The sequence below is a fragment of the Gallus gallus genome, chromosome 1 (genome assembly GCF_016699485.2).
Source record: "Gallus gallus isolate bGalGal1 chromosome 1, bGalGal1.mat.broiler.GRCg7b, whole genome shotgun sequence".
NCBI lineage: Eukaryota > Metazoa > Chordata > Aves > Galliformes > Phasianidae > Gallus > Gallus gallus.
In genome coordinates this window covers 120021046-120040285 of record NC_052532.1, presented here as the reverse complement: position 1 = coordinate 120040285, position 19240 = coordinate 120021046, and the positions used below count along the sequence as shown (strand labels likewise).

The following is a 19240-nucleotide window of genomic DNA, read 5'->3' as shown; positions in this document are numbered from 1 at the left end:
AAAGTACTTCTCATTTGGAAAGAAGTTGAGAACTCAAATATTCCACCAAAGACTTTTAGGACAAAGACTTTACTGTCCATTCTGCAAAGTGATAATGCACCTGCCCATCCTGTATTAGAAAAGTAAGAGAGTAGAATTTCATACAAAAATTGCACCAGAACCAGCCTCCAGCATGTCCCAGTAGTCAGCTATTTGTCTCCAGTAAACGCCTTTCAGTGAATCCAAACAATCTCAGTTTAGGTATTTGTTACTGATGATTTGAATTGCCTAACTTCTCCCAAGGCTTATAAAGAATGTATTCTTCTCAGCCCAGCCATTTTAAGTCATGTGTTAAATGCCTAAAGTAGACAGCATGAATGCTCTCAGTCATCAGCTTCTCCGAAATAAGCCATTTAGTCTCTGCTAATGCCTTTGTTATCGTTGCAAAGGCAAACCTGCACATCAAGTAAGCTGTAGTCAATGTAGTAGTTTCTTCAGTCTGTAAATAATTACTACATGCATTGTGCACAAATTTCAAGAATAGCAGCAAGAGACTACTATACATAGGAACCATCCCACAGGCTTCCAAAAAGAAGCAAGAATTAAGTTTTTTCCTTACGTTATCATTTAGGAAGAAATAATTCTTCCCTTTCCTCAGTCTCTCATAATAACCCCTTACATGAGGACAGTAACTTGACTTTACAACTCTCCATTGTATTACTTATTTTCTGAAATATTGGAAAAAACTGGCATAGATGTTTTACTTGAGAGAAGGGAAATATCTTTTAAATGAAGACCCAACAGCTTCCAAAAGAGATTACTGCCATTATCCTCACATACAACAGCTAGCCAATTAACCTGAGAAGCCTGCAAATATCTATACAAACCAAGCTGCTTAGTCTTTACAATGTATCCTTCATTTAGGTTTCCATATTACCCCTTTTTCCAATTTAGGTGACAACAGGAATGCTAAAGGCAACCAGAATTACTATACACGAGATAGAAACATACTCTATTACTTTTCAGTTCTGAGGCTCTAAAAGATTGTTACATCATTTGCTGCAATACTTAATAATATAACCCAGGGATTTTATTTTGTTTTCTGACAGCTTTACTTGGACTTGATCTTAAACATCTGAATGTGTACCTGAGATTTATGCAATTTAAAGGTTACCTGGTTTTCAAAAGAAATGAGGTACTCCTCAGGTAGTCAAAAAAGTCATTATATTCCAGAACAAAGAACAGGATTCAACTTTTCTGATTTTGTCTGTTTTAAATAAACTTCCCACATTTACTCCTAATAAGCAACTTTAATTACAGTTTGGACTGGTCTTATCTGCTCTGTTCTTTCCATTTGCTACTACACTCCCATGAGATTAAGTAGGCTTTTTTGGTTGGTTGTTTTTTGTAGGTTGTCCTTGCTACCTCCTAAGGAAACAGTTTTCCTTTGATATTCGTAAACTGTAAGCAGACTGGAATAAAGAACAGGTGAGGGGAAACAAATACCCGTACCTGTTCACCGTTTTCTTCATATCCACTTTGATTGTGAGATGTTCCCTCCTACAGTTGACATCTGACATTTTCACATCTGAAACAGTATGACTTGAATCATGCTGGCTACTGGAAGAATCTCCTTTTCTCCTGAGTTCCCCTTCTTTCCTTACTCTTTCCTTCTGCTTGTTTTTAAAGGGTCTCAGATCAACATCCATTTTAGAAGAGTTAACACAAGCATTGCAGCCCTTCTTTGAACTATATTTAGCAGGGACTTCAACATGCCCTTCTTCAGTCTGTCTCGCTCTTCCACCACTAAAGTAATCTAACTTTTTGTTATTCCAGGCACCCTTAGAAGATCCATATTTCTGATCTTCCTGCTTCACATACTTCTGAGCTCTATCATCTGTAAAAGACTTTTCCCCATCCAGGTGCCTGCGCCGTTTGTGACTGTATTCATAGGCTATCTTTGTGACAGATCCCTCCGAGTACTCCCTCTCAGTCGATCGGTGAGACTGGGCACCCAGATTTCTTTGTTCCTCCTTTTCTTGGTAGGGTGGAAAAGAACGCTCTTGCTTCCACTTGGAATTTCTTGCTACTTCTCCACCGTCATACCTCTCCATTTCTTTAGCCCTTTTAGACGTGTGCCCATATTCTCTGTAATCGTGATCTTCAGGATACCTGTGTTGACATAAAGCAATTTACACTTGCACTAGAGAAGAAAGCGAGAACTTATATGTGAAGAATGTTGGACAGCAGAATGCGTGGCAAGTTAACCCATAATCCCTCACGCCAAGGTACGGATGTGCAGGGGCTCTTAAGAGGGAAATATTATCCTTTCATACTCTAGCCATCAACATGATTTACTTAAAAGACAAATACTTCACTATTACCAGTCGCCCATAATTAAACTACAAAGTGGCAAACGTGTTTCAAGGTGGTTATCTTCAACTATAATGAAAACAGACTTTCACTTGAGGCTTTACACCACAATACCCAGGTTTTAATTATTTTATTCCTATACCTCTTCTGTAAAGAGCTCCTTGACGTAAATTCATCAGAAACTCTTCTGGGTGACTGACCATACTTCTCTTCGTGTAACCTCTGGTGCCTCAAGTCATCTTCGTGCCATTTTCTTTCAAATTTACATGAAGCCCCTAACGGTCTGTGAAAAGGTTTAATTCCTTTTTCATTTCCAGTGACTTTGTAGTGTTCAAACGTGTATCTTTCTTCCATTTTGTACTGGTAAAATGACCGATCGTGCTCTTTATATGGTATTTCCGAGTATTTTGGTGGTAACGGACATCTCCTATTGCCTTCAGTTCTTTCCGATGAATGTGTTCTGTAGGGCTTATGACCGTAAGCATCTTCCATGGGAATTCTTTTCAGGTTTGGTGAAGGTGATCTACGTTCATACATTCTCTGGTGGTTATTTCCATGAGGTGCAAACCTGGAGTTGCTTTGTCCATATTTTTCATCATCTGTTCTCCATGTCATAGGTTTCTTTAGGTCCTTACGAAAGCTTTTATATTCACAGTCATAATTAACATGAGCATGCCTTTGCCTGTGGTGCTCTGGACTCCTGAATGCTGGAGATAAGGACCTAATGCAAAAATAAAATTCACTTTGAGTAGTCCCATAAAACTGAATCAACCTCTTAATAGAAACATCTATTCCCTAAAGAAGCACAGTTTTATCAAGTGGGAAGAAAAATTTAGAACCAGTCAGGATACTCGGTGTCACTTGTCTAGCTAGAGTACCAAACTTGCTTTCAACTCTATTGAAAGCGTTCACAGGAAAAATACCCACACAAAATATTGGTAAGTCAGTCGTTTTCCTCTTATAGCAATTTTTGTTTGTTTAAAGCTAAAACTGATTCAATGTATATGAAGTCTCCACTACACTGAAAACAACTGTAACACATTTTCACACTTGTCAAGCATTGCCTATCTTCTTCAGGACAAGGCAAAGGGAAAAAAAAACATGAAAAAAATGCACAAACGTAAAAAAAGAAAAAAACCACACGGTTTTCAGACTTTCTTTGCATGCCAAGATAAAAAAAATATATGGACTGAAAACATAAGATATTTTACTGAAAACACCGCACAGGTGGGCTTTATTCCTGTGAAAAAAAGGTAGTTTGAGAAAGGCTGTTCTGGTCTTTTTGTTCAAGTGTGTGCCCAGAGAGGTTGGATCTCCTTCTCTGGAGACATTCAAAACCCACCCAGATGCATTCCTGTGTGGCCTGATCCAGGTGTTCCTGCTTTGGCAAGGAGACTGGACTGGATGATCTTTCAAGATCCCTTCCAATCCCTGACATTCTGTGATTTTGTGGTTCTGCAATCCCTGACATTCTGTGATTTTGTGGTTCTGCAATTCTGTGTGTATGTTGCATATACACATTATACAATTACTGCAGCTTCTGCTCTTAAAAGTTCAGTAGCGCCCTTCTCAGCCTTGAATTTTTACCTACAGTTAGAAAAATGAAAGCAACTTGAGAATTTTTAGCCGAAATCTCAATAAAGAAAAGCAACAAAAGCCACTAGCAAGAAACAGAAAGTAATTCCAGACCAAAACCAGACACAGCATTCACTGTATATTCTCAGAAAACAGCATTAGAAAGGAATTCAAGGAAATTACTTCCTTTATGCATATATTTCAAATATAACATAATTGATTCCTCTGTTTTGGCAAACAAGTTCAAAATCAGAATCTAGAACTTCATAAAACTATATAAGCTATAAAACCACCACCAGTACTTATGCTGCCAGGCCAAAATTTCTTTGACTGTTTTGGTTAGGACTCACACTTTCATGAGAGCTCCAGCATTTCCCCCTGTTCTTCACTCAAAGGACATTCCCAATCATCAGTATAGTATAAAGTACATAGGATATCTCTAAAATTATATTTGTGTTATTCAATGAACTTCCTTGATCGTCCAAGACCAAGAGGCAAAACATAAGCAAGCTATAGACATCAGGTGAGGTTGGAGTAAAAATAAGTTTAAGTGGCTCAGTACTTGGACTTCGGTATTTTGGGCAATTTCAATTCCCCAAAGATTCAAGCCTAACAAGGTTCTCAAGCAAGAGTGAAAGCTTAATCTTTCCAGTTTTAAAAAAGTTAGCAATAAAATTATGACGTGGAAAAAAATGTTACAGAAACAATTCAGTTTGGAAAACAAATTATGTTTTTTTAAAATACATCTTTGCAGTTATGGACATAGTTTTTTTTTTGCCAATGTTTGAAGACTTTGTTGTAAATCCTTCTACAGAACCACATTTCAGAACATGCAGAGTTACAGATAAAGCATTTACCTTTGCTTCCATCGTGGTGATCTTGATCTAGATCTTGTCATCTTCTCTCATGTGTTTATATGAAGTTCTTGAAGCTGTAAAAATGATACAGTTCACTGGTATGATAAAAGAATTCACTAGTTTGCAACAGGGGCACATTTTTAACCAGGATAACATTAGATGCACTAAGGTTGAGGTGTGGCATGTTTTTAAACAGGTTTTATTTTCACTACTAGTTCTCATCTTAAAGCAAGTAACTTTTATCCTAATTGCTGATCTTAGAATACAGTTTATTTTCATTGCAAAGGATATGAATATCTGGCTATTCCTCACCTCTGTCTCCCCCCATCCTATAATTATTCTCAAGCAACATGCAGGAATTTTAAAATGCTGTAAATATTAGGAGGCATTGAACGCTGTAGATGACAGAGAGGGAACAGTGAGCTAGTTTTAAAATGAAGTTTACAAATATTTGTTTTCATTGCGTAATCATATATGCTGAGCTTCACCTTTGTTATATATACACCAACATTTTTACATCATTACAGACCTCCAGTAAGCTTTTACTGCTCCATCCAATGTTAACATCTATATTGTCACATTTCATCCAAATGAAACTACCTACAAAAGATACATCTCTGTACTTTCTTTGCTAATAACCCACTACCTAGACAGATTGCTCTTGAACTGGAAGCAGTTTTGGGCATCCCTTCTCATAAAAAGATACAGAAGCATCAGAAAGAGACCTGTGAGGTCTATCCTTCTTGGTGCTCTTCAAGAAAAGGTATCAAACACTTGGAAAACAAGTAAAGAAACGACATACAAGCTCACCAGTAACATGACTGGTAAATAAGAACGGAACAGTTATTTGTTATTTAGCAAACACGAGGATTAAAATAGAGTAAAATTATCAGGTAAATGGTTAGAAGTTGGAATTTGAACCACATACCCAAGCCTACAGCTCCTAAGTACCACAAGATGCTGTAAAAGCCAGAAGTATAAACAGAGGCAAAAAGAGAACTATCAACAACTCTGAAATTAATGAACAACCAGCCATTTGAAAGTGGAAACGAGAAGAATGCGTACAGGTCAGTGTTGTTTTATATGTGCTCTGGTATTTACCACACAAACTTGCTCCCAGGCCCACATGAAGATAGAAAACTGCTCCAGAAAAGCTACCTATAGACTTTTTGATACTTCAAGGCACTCAGACCTGTATTTTGTAATTAAGCCCTTTACCCACTCAACTGAAATTGAAAGGCAAGATGGGGGGGAAAAAAAAAAGAACCAAAAAAAGCCAAACCAGCAAGCTTTAAGACTCATAAAAAACATGCAGGGCCATGCCTACATGCGCATTCTCCCCAGTCCCACATCACACTCATTGGTCAAATCTTACCCCTTCCTATATCTTGTTTTTGTATGATTCTGTCATGGATAATCTTTAAGAACATACAGCACTATCTTTAAGAACATACAGCACCCTTCTAATACCTACCACCACAGATGAACGATAGGCAAACCACATATATAATCTGCTACATTTCAGGCTCATTCTGGAAATGTTCACTTCCTATTCTTTAAGTTGGACTTTAATCTAACTGAACTATTATTTGCCAGACATAGTAAGAGCACAATTCTTGATCTCAGGAGTCTCGTGTTCTATGAGAGTATCTGCTTTACAATGAGACTACGTGGCAAGACATAGCCTTAAGAACTGTTGCTAGGGATAGTGAAGCATGAAAGAAGTACCCCGAGATGGCACACAGAATTTGTTCCTTGAGCTTTCAAATACAAAGTTAAGCATTACCTCTTAGATCCTAAAGGCACGCATCTGAGGACCGCATGGCTTGAATTTAAGCCCTTTGCTCACTCAAAGATTCTACTGGCCAAAGTTAAATAAGGTTCTCTAACACCAGTACTCACATTAAGTATTTTTCAAAAAATAAATAATGGCGTGGCTGCAATTATTTCCTACTTCCCACAAGTAAGCACGCAGCCTATCAAACTAAACACTATGTCAGAAACATGAGAAAACTGCTCCTGCAAACATTTCAAAAGAGAGGAATATACCATGAGCTCTGAAGATTCATCACTATTCTCTTTTCTTATAAGCTCTAAGTGACTGCCTCATATGCCATTCAAATTCTTGTTTTCTATCCTCCCTTCAGTTCTGAACTTCATCCTTCATTTTAAAAATATGTTAAAACCAAAACCACAGAGTGCCACTCAACCCCACCAAAATCATCATTTAAATCCTGGTGCAGTGCCACAGAGCAACCGAGCTAGAATCTGAACTTCCATACCCAAACATGACTTACTCTTTCTAGACCAGCTAAACAATTATACTAAAAGCACAAGAAGGAATGTGATGGCATGTTCAAGACCTTGCCTTACGATAAACACTCCCACTCCTTAGCAGAAAGAAAGCATTCACTTGTTTTAACGCACCTCCTAAAAAGTGAGCCAGAACTAAAGATTCACTCACAGCCAATTTAAAGATGCAACACATAGCATACGAAGGCAGGAAACACTCAATGCCAAACAAAATTCCCATTGTAATACCAGAGCCGTGAATTCATCTACACAGAATTTCTAAGCACGCTGCAAAACTCAGGTTTAAATCCTCTATCTTAGATCAGCAGTACAGTCCCAAATCAAAAGAAAGTTTGCCATAAGGTACTAAGCAGCAAGCCTTCCTATTGCAGAATGATTTGAAAGAAGTGGAGGCCCTGCAGTTCCCAAGCGAGCCACCCAGATGCCTCCCAAAGGTCAGCTCATTTTGAGTACGAGAGATGCCAGGACCTGCTGTACTCTGGATTCTGCATTTTGTCAGCTCCTCTCATTGTACTTTATACAACACCATCGCTACAGATGTGTGCAGAAATGTTTGTAACTGAGAAGTACTATTACTGGGTTCATAGTGCTCCTCGCATTCACTGCATCACAACAAGTGACTCATTGCAGGAGTTATCAGTAACTGTTTAAGGCAGTTCTTAAACTACTTATAGGAAATCCCACCTTTTATTTTCTTTGCCTTGACTTTTGGAATGGGAATCGGGCAAAGTCTCTCTAAGGAGAAACTGTCTTTAGCCTGCTTCCAGCTCTCTGATTCTACACTTTGGATACCAGAGCTTTCTTGAAGTTTCCAGTAACAACCTGAAAAATGCATCTTGAGAAGAAGTAATCTGGGAATGACCAGAAATTGTTTGGGGCACGTCAACTAGAATACGCATTCTTTCATAAGACCATTGACTTTTAAGAACTTGTTTTTCTGAATTAAACTAGCCTCCAACCTCTTTGATCTTCTCCAGCAAGAAACACAAAAACACACAAGAGACTACAACCATCCAGCTGAATGGAACCAGAGTTCTCGCTAATGCAAATAGTCCCCACGTCAGTGGGCCCCAAACAGCTAAAATCTTACAGATAGGACACAGATGGAGTAGAAGTAGTTAACTCTTTGTAAATTGACCATAAATTGTCAACTGCTTTCATACCTTTCTGGGGTACTTTCCATCATCCACAATATAGATGGCAGGAGAAACCCTAAGCTGGAAACTAAGGACAATTTCAGAGGAGTACGTGTTCACCACCAAGGAGCTGCACTTAAATTGTCATTTCCCCCGTGGTGAAGGGAGGCATTTCTCATCCCTTTGTAAGGATTGCCAGACTGTCACTGCAACTGCCTCCCAAACATCACACAGAAGGAAGGGATAAGCAAGTATTTCATAAGTTGGGTCACACAGCAGTCACAAAGACAGACGCTGACCCTCACTGATAAAGCCACCTAGTTCACTATTCTTTCACTCTCCTCTAGAAGGAAATGAGCAGCTGCAAGCTTTCCATACGGCTCTCTTATAGGCTGGGATCAACCAGGAACTGGAAGGGACATGTCAGAATGCCATGCAGTGATACAGGGCCTATCAAGAAAGAGAAACCAGAAACTGATTGTCAGCACCACCACATCAGACAGAAATACAATCAAATTGTCACGTGTGTGTCCCCAGCTACTGCCTGAGGAGGACATAAGCCTCACCTGCTCTTCAAGGAACACACAAGCTCCCTCAACATTGCTGCTCAGAAAGGAGTCTCAAACTCCTCAAAAGGGAGCTGAAGCATGACACACAGCCCTGCCTCGTGAAGCGTGACTGTGCTTAACAAAGCTGGCAGGTATACACAAACCTTGCCTCCAACAGAAAATGTCTCATAAAGAGCCTAAGTACAGACTCACATGTCCCAGCAAACCAGCTAGAGCCTTTCTAAACTGCTGTGGGACTTCACATGACCTATAGCTTAGTGCTTCCCAAACTGGCTTGGACACTATTGTCACAAGCAGAGGCTGCCAGCACTGAGCTGGGTCACATCAGTACCCATTTTCCCCTCATTTTTCTATTCAACACCTTCAACCTCCAAACCCCAGCTCCCAGTTTGCACCCTGATGCACAGCCACAAGCCCTGCTGGGGCTAAAAGCAGGATGCCATGAGTTGGGCCTCAACCACCTTGCCTCACACTCCTCACTTCAGACCTTCTCCTGTGTCTACAGCCAGCAGCACAGGGACACGGCAACATGAACCAGACCTGTGGAACAGCACTCAGACTCACAAAGAGTCAGAATGAAGGTAGTTTGTTAGTTTAAGGTGCACACCAACGCATGGGGCTAACACCGCCCCAACCGCCTCACTAGTGGCTCTTAAGCAGACATATTTATATCACACAAAACTTAATCATGGTACTGCGAAGCAAGAAATGCTAACTCATTCCAGACAGTGGGTTGTCCTATGCTAACTCATTCCACGAATGTCTTCTTGCTCTCCACTCCTTCTTGGACATGTGCTGTGTATAGGTAGGTCTTTTTCAATATGGTTTCCCTTGTAGTGGTTGGTCCCGTTTCTTATCTGAAAGCTTCAGACCCGGAATTCAAGGAATCTACCAGCTCACAAAGTGCCATCAATAAGCAAAATCCCTGCCCTGTTTCTAGCAGACTCTTCCCAAGTCCTGCCTATTCCTAGTAAACCACTCCTCAATCTCCACCTCTGGAGTGAGTGTTTCTCCCCTTGGCTAATTCTGTGAGATTCAAGAAAGGGCCACCTCCCTCCCCCCCCCATACATGTACAGGGGGCTCCCTTGTACAACCCCCCTATACAGGGAGCATCCTAGGATCTCTACCTCTGCTCAAACCTCCTGGAAGAGGCAGAAAGGGCTCCAATGGACTGATGGCTGTCAGACAGGCATCCAGCATCAACCGATAGCTCTGCCAGCCCTAGGGGTAACTCCTGATACACTCCCTCTGGGCAGCACATGTGACAGCTTTGCAAGCTATGAGTTAGAGCAGCTACCGAATTCAAGGATGCACACACTGTTGAGGCAATGAAACTCAGCTGAGGGATTTCTAAACTGTTTCTTTTTATAGGCAACAAAGAGATAACAAACCTATGCAAAAGACTGTGGTGTATGGCCCAAGCATAGTCTGCTGAAGAAAGGGAGAGGTCCTATAAGGCTGAGGAACACGACAAGGCACTAGCCCTGTAACCATCCTCTGGTCAAACTGCCCCTAGCTGTGCAGGTCAAATGAGGCTGTAGCTACGCCTCCGTCACTCCACTCACCTCCAGCCATCTCTACCCACTTTATCTATGCCTAACAACACGTGGCCCAGTACTCATGTCAAGGGACTGAGCTACAACCAGAAGTTGTCAAGGAAAGGAGAATGTAGCACCTTTGGCAGAAACACAGAGCACATAAAACCAAGTGAAGATTAACATATAAACAATCCCTCATGTTTTTGGGAATTGAAAACAAGGTCTTAAGGAACCAAAGGAAGTTTCTCTACTTTTCTACAAGATCATGTGTTTTTCATACCCCTGCCCATGCCTTAGTTTGCATACTTCATAACAGTTCGGTCCCCCTTGCTTATCATGGCGAACCACATGCATAAAGGGTATAAAATCAGGACACTGGAAGACAGCCTTTGGATCTCCCCTTAGCTGGCCTGAGACCTACTCTGTACACACGCTCCCACCTCGCTTCAGTCCCCACCTCACAACAGACGCATTGAGGAGACAGGCTGTATAACCTTTCCTACACTAACTTACTTTGCCCAGAATTTGTATAACCTTAACCAACCCAATTTACCCTTACCTACCCCAATATAGGCCTCCCCAACTGGAACACTGATTACTCATAGGCTAACACATTGGTTGCTTAGAATACATGTGATTATAGATCATATCTGCAACAGCTTGCTCAGAATATCTTTAATAAATTGTTTTGGTGCACCTGATCCATATCAGTGAAGTGTGATGTAGTCACTGTTGTCTTACCAGGGAACAGGGTGGGACAAAGATCTAGATTTGAATTCCATCTGCAATTTCCTCACTGCTCTTGTATCTGACGGGTGCTCTTTTAGAATTACAGACACCTCCTCCTGGGCTTTTGTTCTTCTCAAAGATTCTTTCACATGTCCAAGGTTATGGCTTGACTTATCTTAGCACCATGTTACCGTAACCAAATCTCCTTGGCCAGTCCATACCATCCTGGAAGGCACCAGTGGCAAAGTGGCTGAGAGAAAGGAGCCCAGAGATAGCAGGAACCAGCACCACCAGTCAGCGATCACACCAAGCACATTGCACTGCCAAGCCACAACCTCTGCAAAGCCCACTCTGACCCCTCACCCTGTCAGCTCCCCTCCCAGCTATCATCACAGCTCCAGCCACCCATGAACTCAGTCACTGCTGCTTTGAAAAATTTTTGTTCTCTCTTATTTTCAGCTTTATCCTGCTACAAAGATGGTGAAGGGTCCAGAAGGCAAGATGGATGAGAAGCAGCTGAGGCCCCGGTGTTTGCTCAGCACAGAGCAGAGGAGCTGAGGGGATGGCGCTGAAGCTCCTCACAGGGAGCGGAGGGGCAGCGCTGAGCTCTGCTCTGTGTGACAGCGACAGGGCCCGAGGGAACGGCATGGAGCCGTGTCAGGGGAGGGGCAGCTGGGGGTTAGGGACAGGGGCTGCACCAGAGGGCGGTGGGCATGGAACGGGCTGCCCAGGGCTGTGGGCACGGCCCCGAGTGCCGGAGTTCAAGGAGCGTCTGGACAGCGCTCTCAGACATAGGGTTTGATTTGAGGTGGTGCTGTGTGGAGCCAGGGGTTGGACTCCATGATCCTTATAGACCTCTTTCAACTTGGGATGCTCTGTGATTCCCCTTACACTCACAGCAGACCTACCACAGGAAGTTCAGTCCTACCTGAAGTATATACTCCTTACTGATACAACTTGTTTAGTGTACATAATTCCTTGAGATACACAGAAAGCATTTCCTTGCCCCTGTGCATTTGAACAAAAGAGTAAAAATACCTGAGCTGATCTACTGAGGCATGTAACTTAAGCTCTACGTGCTCTCATTTAAAACTAACCCATTTAATGACACTAATTAGCAGGCAATGCCTTACCTTTGTAGAAAAACAGATTACAATATGAACTTGGAAGAGACTGACCAGAGTAAGTCTGTATCACAGTCTCAAAAGACTCAAGGTCAGCAGGTCATAATAGGTGACTGTCCCCTTCTACTTTGCTCTCATGGGACCCTACTTGGAGTACTCTGTTCAGCTCTGTGGTCCCAGTACCAGAAGAACGTGGAGCTGTTGGAGCAGGTCTAGAGAAGCACTGCTCCTAAGGAGACAAGCTGAGAAAGCTGGGCTTATACAGCCTGGAAAAGAGAAATCTCTGGGGAGACCTCATTGCAGCCTTCCAGTACTTAGAGGAGCCTACAGGAAAAATGGGAAGTGACTCTCCTTCAAGGAGAGCAGTGATAGAACAAAGGATGATGGCTTTAAAATAAAATGAAGCAGGTTTAGATTAGACTTGACGAAGAAATTCTTAACTGAGAGGGCAGTGAGGCGCTGGCACAGCTGCCCAGAGAAGCTGTGGTGCCCCATCCCTGGAGGTGCTCAAGGCCAGGTTGGATGGGGCCCTGGGCAGCCTGAGCTGGTGGGGGGTAGCCCTGCCCATGGCAGGGGTTGGGTAGGCTTTAAGGTCCCTTCCAACTCGAATCATTTCACAATTCTATTAAATAAACACCTTAAAAAAAAAAAAAGCACAACACAATTTAGAAGCATATCGACTAGCCTTTTCTACAGCATACTGAATGAAAGGTCTTTAACGCGTCTATTATAGAGCCTTAAGTTTCACTGTAATATCCCCAGCCATTTCTCCCTACTGAGTCCTAAGGAGATGTCAGAAGCGTGTTAAAAATTCATGCCTTCATTGTCTTAATACTTAAGCCTAAGAAAAAACAAAACAGAAAAGCCACAACTTCCTGCCTACTGAATGCCATCCAACAGGCATCAACAAAAGCAGAAAGTGAAAGAAATGCCTCGTTAACTCAAAAGCCCCGTAGAATCAGCAACATCACACACAGGTGCTGCTGCCAAAGACCTGGACAGCCAGAGCTGTGCTCATCAGCGAGACCAGCCCTGCTGGAAGGCTCCCGGGACGTTTCCTCCTTCCCTGCAGAGCCCACTTCCACTTGGGACAGAAGGAGAACCCAGCCTGTGTTGCCTCCCAACAGGTGAACGCCCACAAGGCCTATCTCATTACACCATAGGTGGAGGGAAAGTTGGTGTGAGTGCTCTTACAAAAGCCCTGGCAGAAATACCAGTTATTTTGCTAACAGCAGATGTGGAGGAGTGAGCACACGGACACTTGCTAAGACAGCTGTTTATCGGTACAGCAGGGCGTGCCACTAAGGGAGGTTAATTACTTCAGCTCACCTCACCAACACCAATATTAAATTAATACCTAAAAAAAAGAAAACCCAGCAGTCCTGCTGTGTGAAAAAGATTAAAACGAGGGGAAAAATCTTAGTCATCGCATCCTCCATCCCCCTGTGCCCAGCCCCAGATCTCAGACTGCCACAGCCTAGCTTTACCACAGCGCCCTTCCACACCTCTGCCTTCCTCCTCCTCCTCCTCCCACTATGTGCTTCCCGGAGCCTCTCACACTTGGCCCAACTTTGATGACAGGCTCCGTCTCTTCTCGAGGCCCACAAAAACGCGAGGTAAGCAGGTAAGGAGAATCTCCCTGCAATCTGAGGAGCTTTTGTTTTAAGCCCTCGGGGCCCTAAGCTACGTTTAGAAGTGACTCAGGACAGCGGCGAGCGATGCGGACACCGTTACCACCGCGGTTGCTCTCCTCCAACCTACCGGTGTGCCGCACGTTCAGATGAGGACGAATAACCACGGAACGCAGCACGGCATCAGTCAGATCGGTATCAGTTCACTTTCCTCCGGCTCGGGGCGCAGGCGCTCGGCCTGAGGAGCGCTCGGCGCCAAGCCCTCGGCGCACGACGCCGTGCATCACACTCGCTTACGCGTGCGGACACACGCATGGCCGGGGAGGGGGGCAGGCACCGTGCAGGCCGCGCAGCCGCCAGCGCAGCGATGCCCACTGACCTCCCGTCCCCTTCACACCGCGCCTCCTCCACCTGACGGACGGACGCCAACGTTTCCCCCTCGCGGTCGCCCCAAGGCCGGCCCGACCCGCGGAGCCGCCGCGGTTTTGTCCCCCCCCGCGCGGACCGGGCCCGGTAGCGGCACTGACACCGCACAGCGCCCGACCCGGCCCTCGCCACCCCGCCGGGCCTGCCCAGGCCCCGCCGCACTCACCGCCCGCAGAGCCGCTTCCGGAGCCGCCGCCACCGCCGCCGCCGCCACCACCACGTCGGCCTCCTGCCGTCGTTCCTCCGGCCGCCGCCGCTCCGCCCCGAGCAGGTGCCCGGCGAGGAGGCGGGGCGGGTCCCGGCGGCAGCGCCGGCCGCAGCTGCTCCCCACGGGCGCGGCGGAGAGAAAGGGCGGGCGGCCCGGAAGGGGAGGGACGGGACGGGATGGGGCGGGCGGTGCTCCGCCTCGTTCTCGTCCTCCTCGTCTGGTAGCCGCTCCGCTGATCGATCTGCCCTCGGGCACGGCTCTGCTGCCAGGAAGTTCACCGAGGCCTCACAGGCCCGACGCTCCGTGACAAAGTTCGTGGAGCCATATTGGTTCCTGTGGTGGGGCCGCACGACCCCCGGCTGACGAAGCCTGGATGCACAGGCACGGAGGTGTCACGGCCATGGCTTGCTTGTCGCTTACTGCGAGGCTCGATCCAGATGCATCCCGTGCCTGCATTCACTTCTCTCTGCTTCTTGGATTGCCCAAGTGCGTGCCCAGCTCTCTTCTTCTCCAGAAATACAGTCGAGCCCAGCAACATGAGCGCTCTCCTCCCTGGGCTGTCAGGATACACTCCTCATGTTGGTCACCGGCTGGCCAAACAGGTTCGGTGTTGAAGCGAGTGCTTCCTTCAGGAGCCGAACGCACTGGTGCACACGCTGGCATTATAAGGAAGCCTTTCAAAATGGAATAGTTTCTGTGATTGGAAAGCACGAAAATAGATTTAACACAGCGCGAAACAACATGTGAAATGAGATAGTGACTTTATCTACTTCATACTATTCAGCATTTGAGGCTGTTGGTTGAGGGCCGTGACTACCATTTTGGTGCGCTGTCAGACCTGAACAGAAAATGAATTGAGATCAGGCACAGGCACACGCAGTAGCCTCATTCTAAGCATAGGGCTGATGCTGTTCTTTGTTTTCACACGAGCTGCAGGAAGGTGGGCGACACCTGATACAGCCTTGTTACCACCGCACAGGCAGGTGACATCTGATCTGGTGCACAGCTTGCCAAAACCAAGTCAGCTTGTCAATGTTTTTTAAAAAAGAAACGAGGCAGAAAAAGAGCCAGAGTCAGTCCTCTGTGTTATGTCCTCCTGACATTTCTGATCCAGCTCAGCCAAGGTACTACGTTTAATGTCAAACTACAGCCTAGCAGTGTGAAGTTAGATGTTTGTCTTCCCCAGGTAAAGACATTACTTCCTCTCCATAAGGTCCTGATCAGAGGAGTGGTCCCAGTTCCCTCATGTTCCCAGTGTGGACTGCTGACTTTGACAATCCATCAACTTTCGGCATCTGGCTTACATCTTCCTGCCAGCCCTTTACAGGGTCATATCCTTTAGCAGAATGTTATCTTGAGATCGGCATCTTCTTGACCTTGGCAGAATTACTGCTTTTGGGACTGAGGGATCCCTTCACAGCTTCAGTCCTTTATACACTCACTCAAACACAAGGATAGGGAATGACCTGCTGGAGAGCAGTCCTGTGAAGAAGGACCTGGGCGTCCTGGTGGACAGCAGGTCGGCCATGAGACAGAAGTGTGCCCTTGTGGCCAATGGGATCCTGGGGTGCATTAAAAAGAACATGGCCAGCAGGTTGAGGAAGGTGATCCTCCCATCTACTCTGCCCTGCTGAGACCACGTTTAGACTACTGTGTCTCCCCAGTTAAAAAAGTTAGGGATCTCCTAGAAGGAGTCCAGTGGAGGGCCACAAAGATGGTTAAGAACCTGGAGTATCTTCCATAAGAGGAAAGGCTAAGTAACCTGGGTCTGTTCAGCCTGGGGAAAAGAAGGCTGAGAGGGGATCTGATAAATATTTGTAAATATCTAAGGGGAGGTGAGAGGCAAATGGATGAGGCCAGGCTCTTCTCAGTGTGTACCGATTAGATAAGGAGCAATGGCCTAAAACTTGAACATAGGAAGGCCCGTACTAACATGTGGAAGAACTTCTTTATGGTAAGGGTGATGGAGCACTGGAACAGGTTGCACAGAGAGGTTGTGGAGTCTCCTTCTATGGAGAAATTCAAGACCTGTCTGGATACCTACCTGCTTTAGCGGGGGGATTGGACTTGATCTCTTGAGGTCCCTTCCAACCCCTGCGATTCTGTGCAAACCACATACTATTCTCATACAAAATAATTTCCTGTATCTTCACCAAAAAATCTTGGAAAATCTCATGTGAAAAGCATATAGAACTCTTTTTAAAACTGCTAGCCTTCCCAATTAAAAGGGATTGCAGAAGACTTACTGAACTGTTTGATACAGAAGTACAGTCACAAGCCACAAAAACCAATACCTCCTGCTTCTTTGTCTGTTGGTATTGTTAACAGGAGCTCAGGGTGGGTCTTAGAATCCTAGAACATAGAACATACTGATCTGGAAGGGACCCACAAGGATCATGGAGTCCAACCCCCGGCTCCACACAGCACCACCCCAAATCAAACCCTATGTCTGAGAGCGCTGTCCAGACGCTCCTTGAACTCCGGCACTCGGGGCCGTGCCCACAGCCCTGGGCAGCCCGCTCCATGCCCACCGCCCTCTGGTGCAGCCCCTGTCCCTAACCCCCAGCTGCCCCTCCCCTGACACGGCTCCATGCCGTTCCCTCGGGCCCTGTCGCTGTCACACAGAGCAGAGCTCAGCGCTGCCCCTCCGCTCCCTGTGAGGAGCTGCAGCCGCCATCAGGCCTCCCCTCAGCTCCCCTGCTCTGTGCTGAGCAAACACACGGGCCTCAGCTGCTCAGGTGTCTTGCCCTCTGTACCCTTCACCATCTTTGTAGCCCTCCTTTGGAGTCTCTCTGATAGTTTTATGTCCTTCTTATCTTGTGATGTCCAAAACTGCACACAGTGCTCGAGGTGAGGCTGCACCAGCTGGAGAAATTTAGACTGGAGAAAGTGAGGCCAGGAAAACGGGACTAACAGAGAAGGATTTGGTCTTATTCCCAGCTGCAGCTGGTGCAGCGCTTTGCCTGTTCCCTGTGCGCAGGGAGGCAATTACTGCCCTGCAACTTAGAAGTAAGCAGATGCCTCACTTAAAGCAACAATGGTTCAAAAGAATAAGTATAGCCAACACATCTCTGCGTGCAAGTGATAAACTTAAATGTCACACACACTAACCGATACTTCCTATTTCTTTGAATTGTGCTCAGATTCTCTGGAGTCAACGCACACTTACCCTGATCACTAATATCAAGTGTATCCACCAGGGTCTCTGCTGGGACCACGTAGTCTAAGAAAACAGGAAGTTAAACACACGTTACAAATTAAATTAATATTCAAACCAGCTCCTGTTAGTAGTTCCCCAGCATCATTATTCTCCATCTCTGAAGTGTGAAGACTATGCTATTGCACAGGGCTTGAGAATTACTTCTTATTAAGACTAATTATTTTAATCTATTTAATTTTTTTTTCTAATTATGTATCATTAGAATAGAGAATAGCTTTCATATCCCTTTAATGTTTAATTTCGTAAACATTCCCTTTGGAAACAGCCTGGCTGTGGTTTGCATGCTAAATACTTGGAAATTATGGATGGAAGTAAGCTAGAATTCAGATAGAAACTGATATGAGATAGCAGATGGATCTTATCTATCTTTCAAGCAAGCATTTTGTTTTCTACATCAAACATTACTATTGGAGCTAGACTATACTGAACCACGTTAAGTTACTTTAAAAAAAAAAAAAAGGAAATAAAACTTTCCCTGTATCCCAACAAGGCCAGGTCCAGAAGCATGGACTTTCCGGCGCTGCCAAGCTCACCACCACTTCTACATACCTTCTCCACCAAAGTAGACTACGTAAATGAAATTAGAAGCTCTTTGCAGGGAGCGGGTCAGCATGGTTGCCATACACGATTAATTTTGTGTGTGTAGACAGAGCCTGCAGATGGAAATACCTGAAGGAGAAAGCACATATCAGAGTGGTGAGAGCAGCTCATTGCTAACAGCTAGGATGAGAAGCTATGGCTTCAAGTTGCACCAGGGGAGGTTCAGATCGGATATCAGGAAAAAAATCTTCTCAGAAACAGCGGTGAGGCAGTGGCACAGGCTGCCCAGGGAGGTGGTGGAGTCACCGTTCCTGGAGGTGTTCAAGAAACGTGTAGATGTGGCACTGAGGGACGTGGTCAGTGGGCATGGTGTGATGGCCTGGGGGTTGGACTGGATCATCTTAGTGGTCTTTTCCAGCCTTAATGATACTGTGATGGGCAGAGCCATCATAAGGAACTGCCGTCTAAGGGTAATGATAGTTTTATCAGCCACCGTCTCTCAATGCCCCATAGGGAAATGTTTTATTTGTACTTCGCTAGTTTATTATGCTTGCTGATAAGACTTGCGTGGCTTTATTAACTTTGATCTCTGCTTTTAGAAGAGTCTCACATTCACGTTTGCTTTTTCACTTCTCATCCACCCCATCCCTTAGCACACCCATTCCTTTTTTTTCTTGCACTGTATCAAAATGTTTTTGCCAAACCACAAATCACGTCTGCTGTCTTGAAACGGGAGTGAGCTGCCTAAGTCTTTGCACACACACAACACAGCTTCTGCTTTTAATACAAAAAGAAGGATTTCTGTCACTCAGTAGAACACAATTAGCCAAACCTCTGAGCCCCCACTGAAGCAGCATCAGCTGTTTCTCATTCTAACACTGTGAGACAGCAGTGCTTAGATCAACTCCCGAGGTTACTTGTCAAAATAACTTTAAATCTGAAACACCTCACCCAGACAACGGAGAGTGGTAAACCATAATAAAAAAAGTCATAAGAGCTCTGTTCAACAGCATTCTGTAGC

General features: G+C 44.8%; 1 protein-coding gene across 3 annotated transcripts in view; it reads right to left on the bottom strand.

Annotated features, from left to right (window-relative positions):
- The window catches only part of CXorf23 (chromosome X open reading frame 23), a 35767-nt gene extending 21166 nt beyond the window's left edge, over positions 1-14601 (bottom strand). For 2 of the 3 annotated variants that reach the window (XM_015272723.4, XM_025146578.3), the window contains exons 1-4: positions 14418-14601; positions 4785-4858; positions 2495-3073; positions 1492-2151 (exon numbers count right to left, since the gene is read on the bottom strand). In XM_015272723.4, coding sequence (XP_015128209.1) covers positions 1492-2151; positions 2495-3073; positions 4785-4825 — 1280 coding nt within the window. In that variant the 5' untranslated portion in view covers positions 4826-4858; positions 14418-14601. Of the gene's footprint in view, positions 1-1491; positions 2152-2494; positions 3074-4784; positions 4859-13955; positions 14253-14417 lie in introns of those variants that run through there. The other variant, XM_003640516.6, reaches the window with a different exon arrangement.
- Between the last annotated feature and the right edge of the window lie 4639 nt (positions 14602-19240).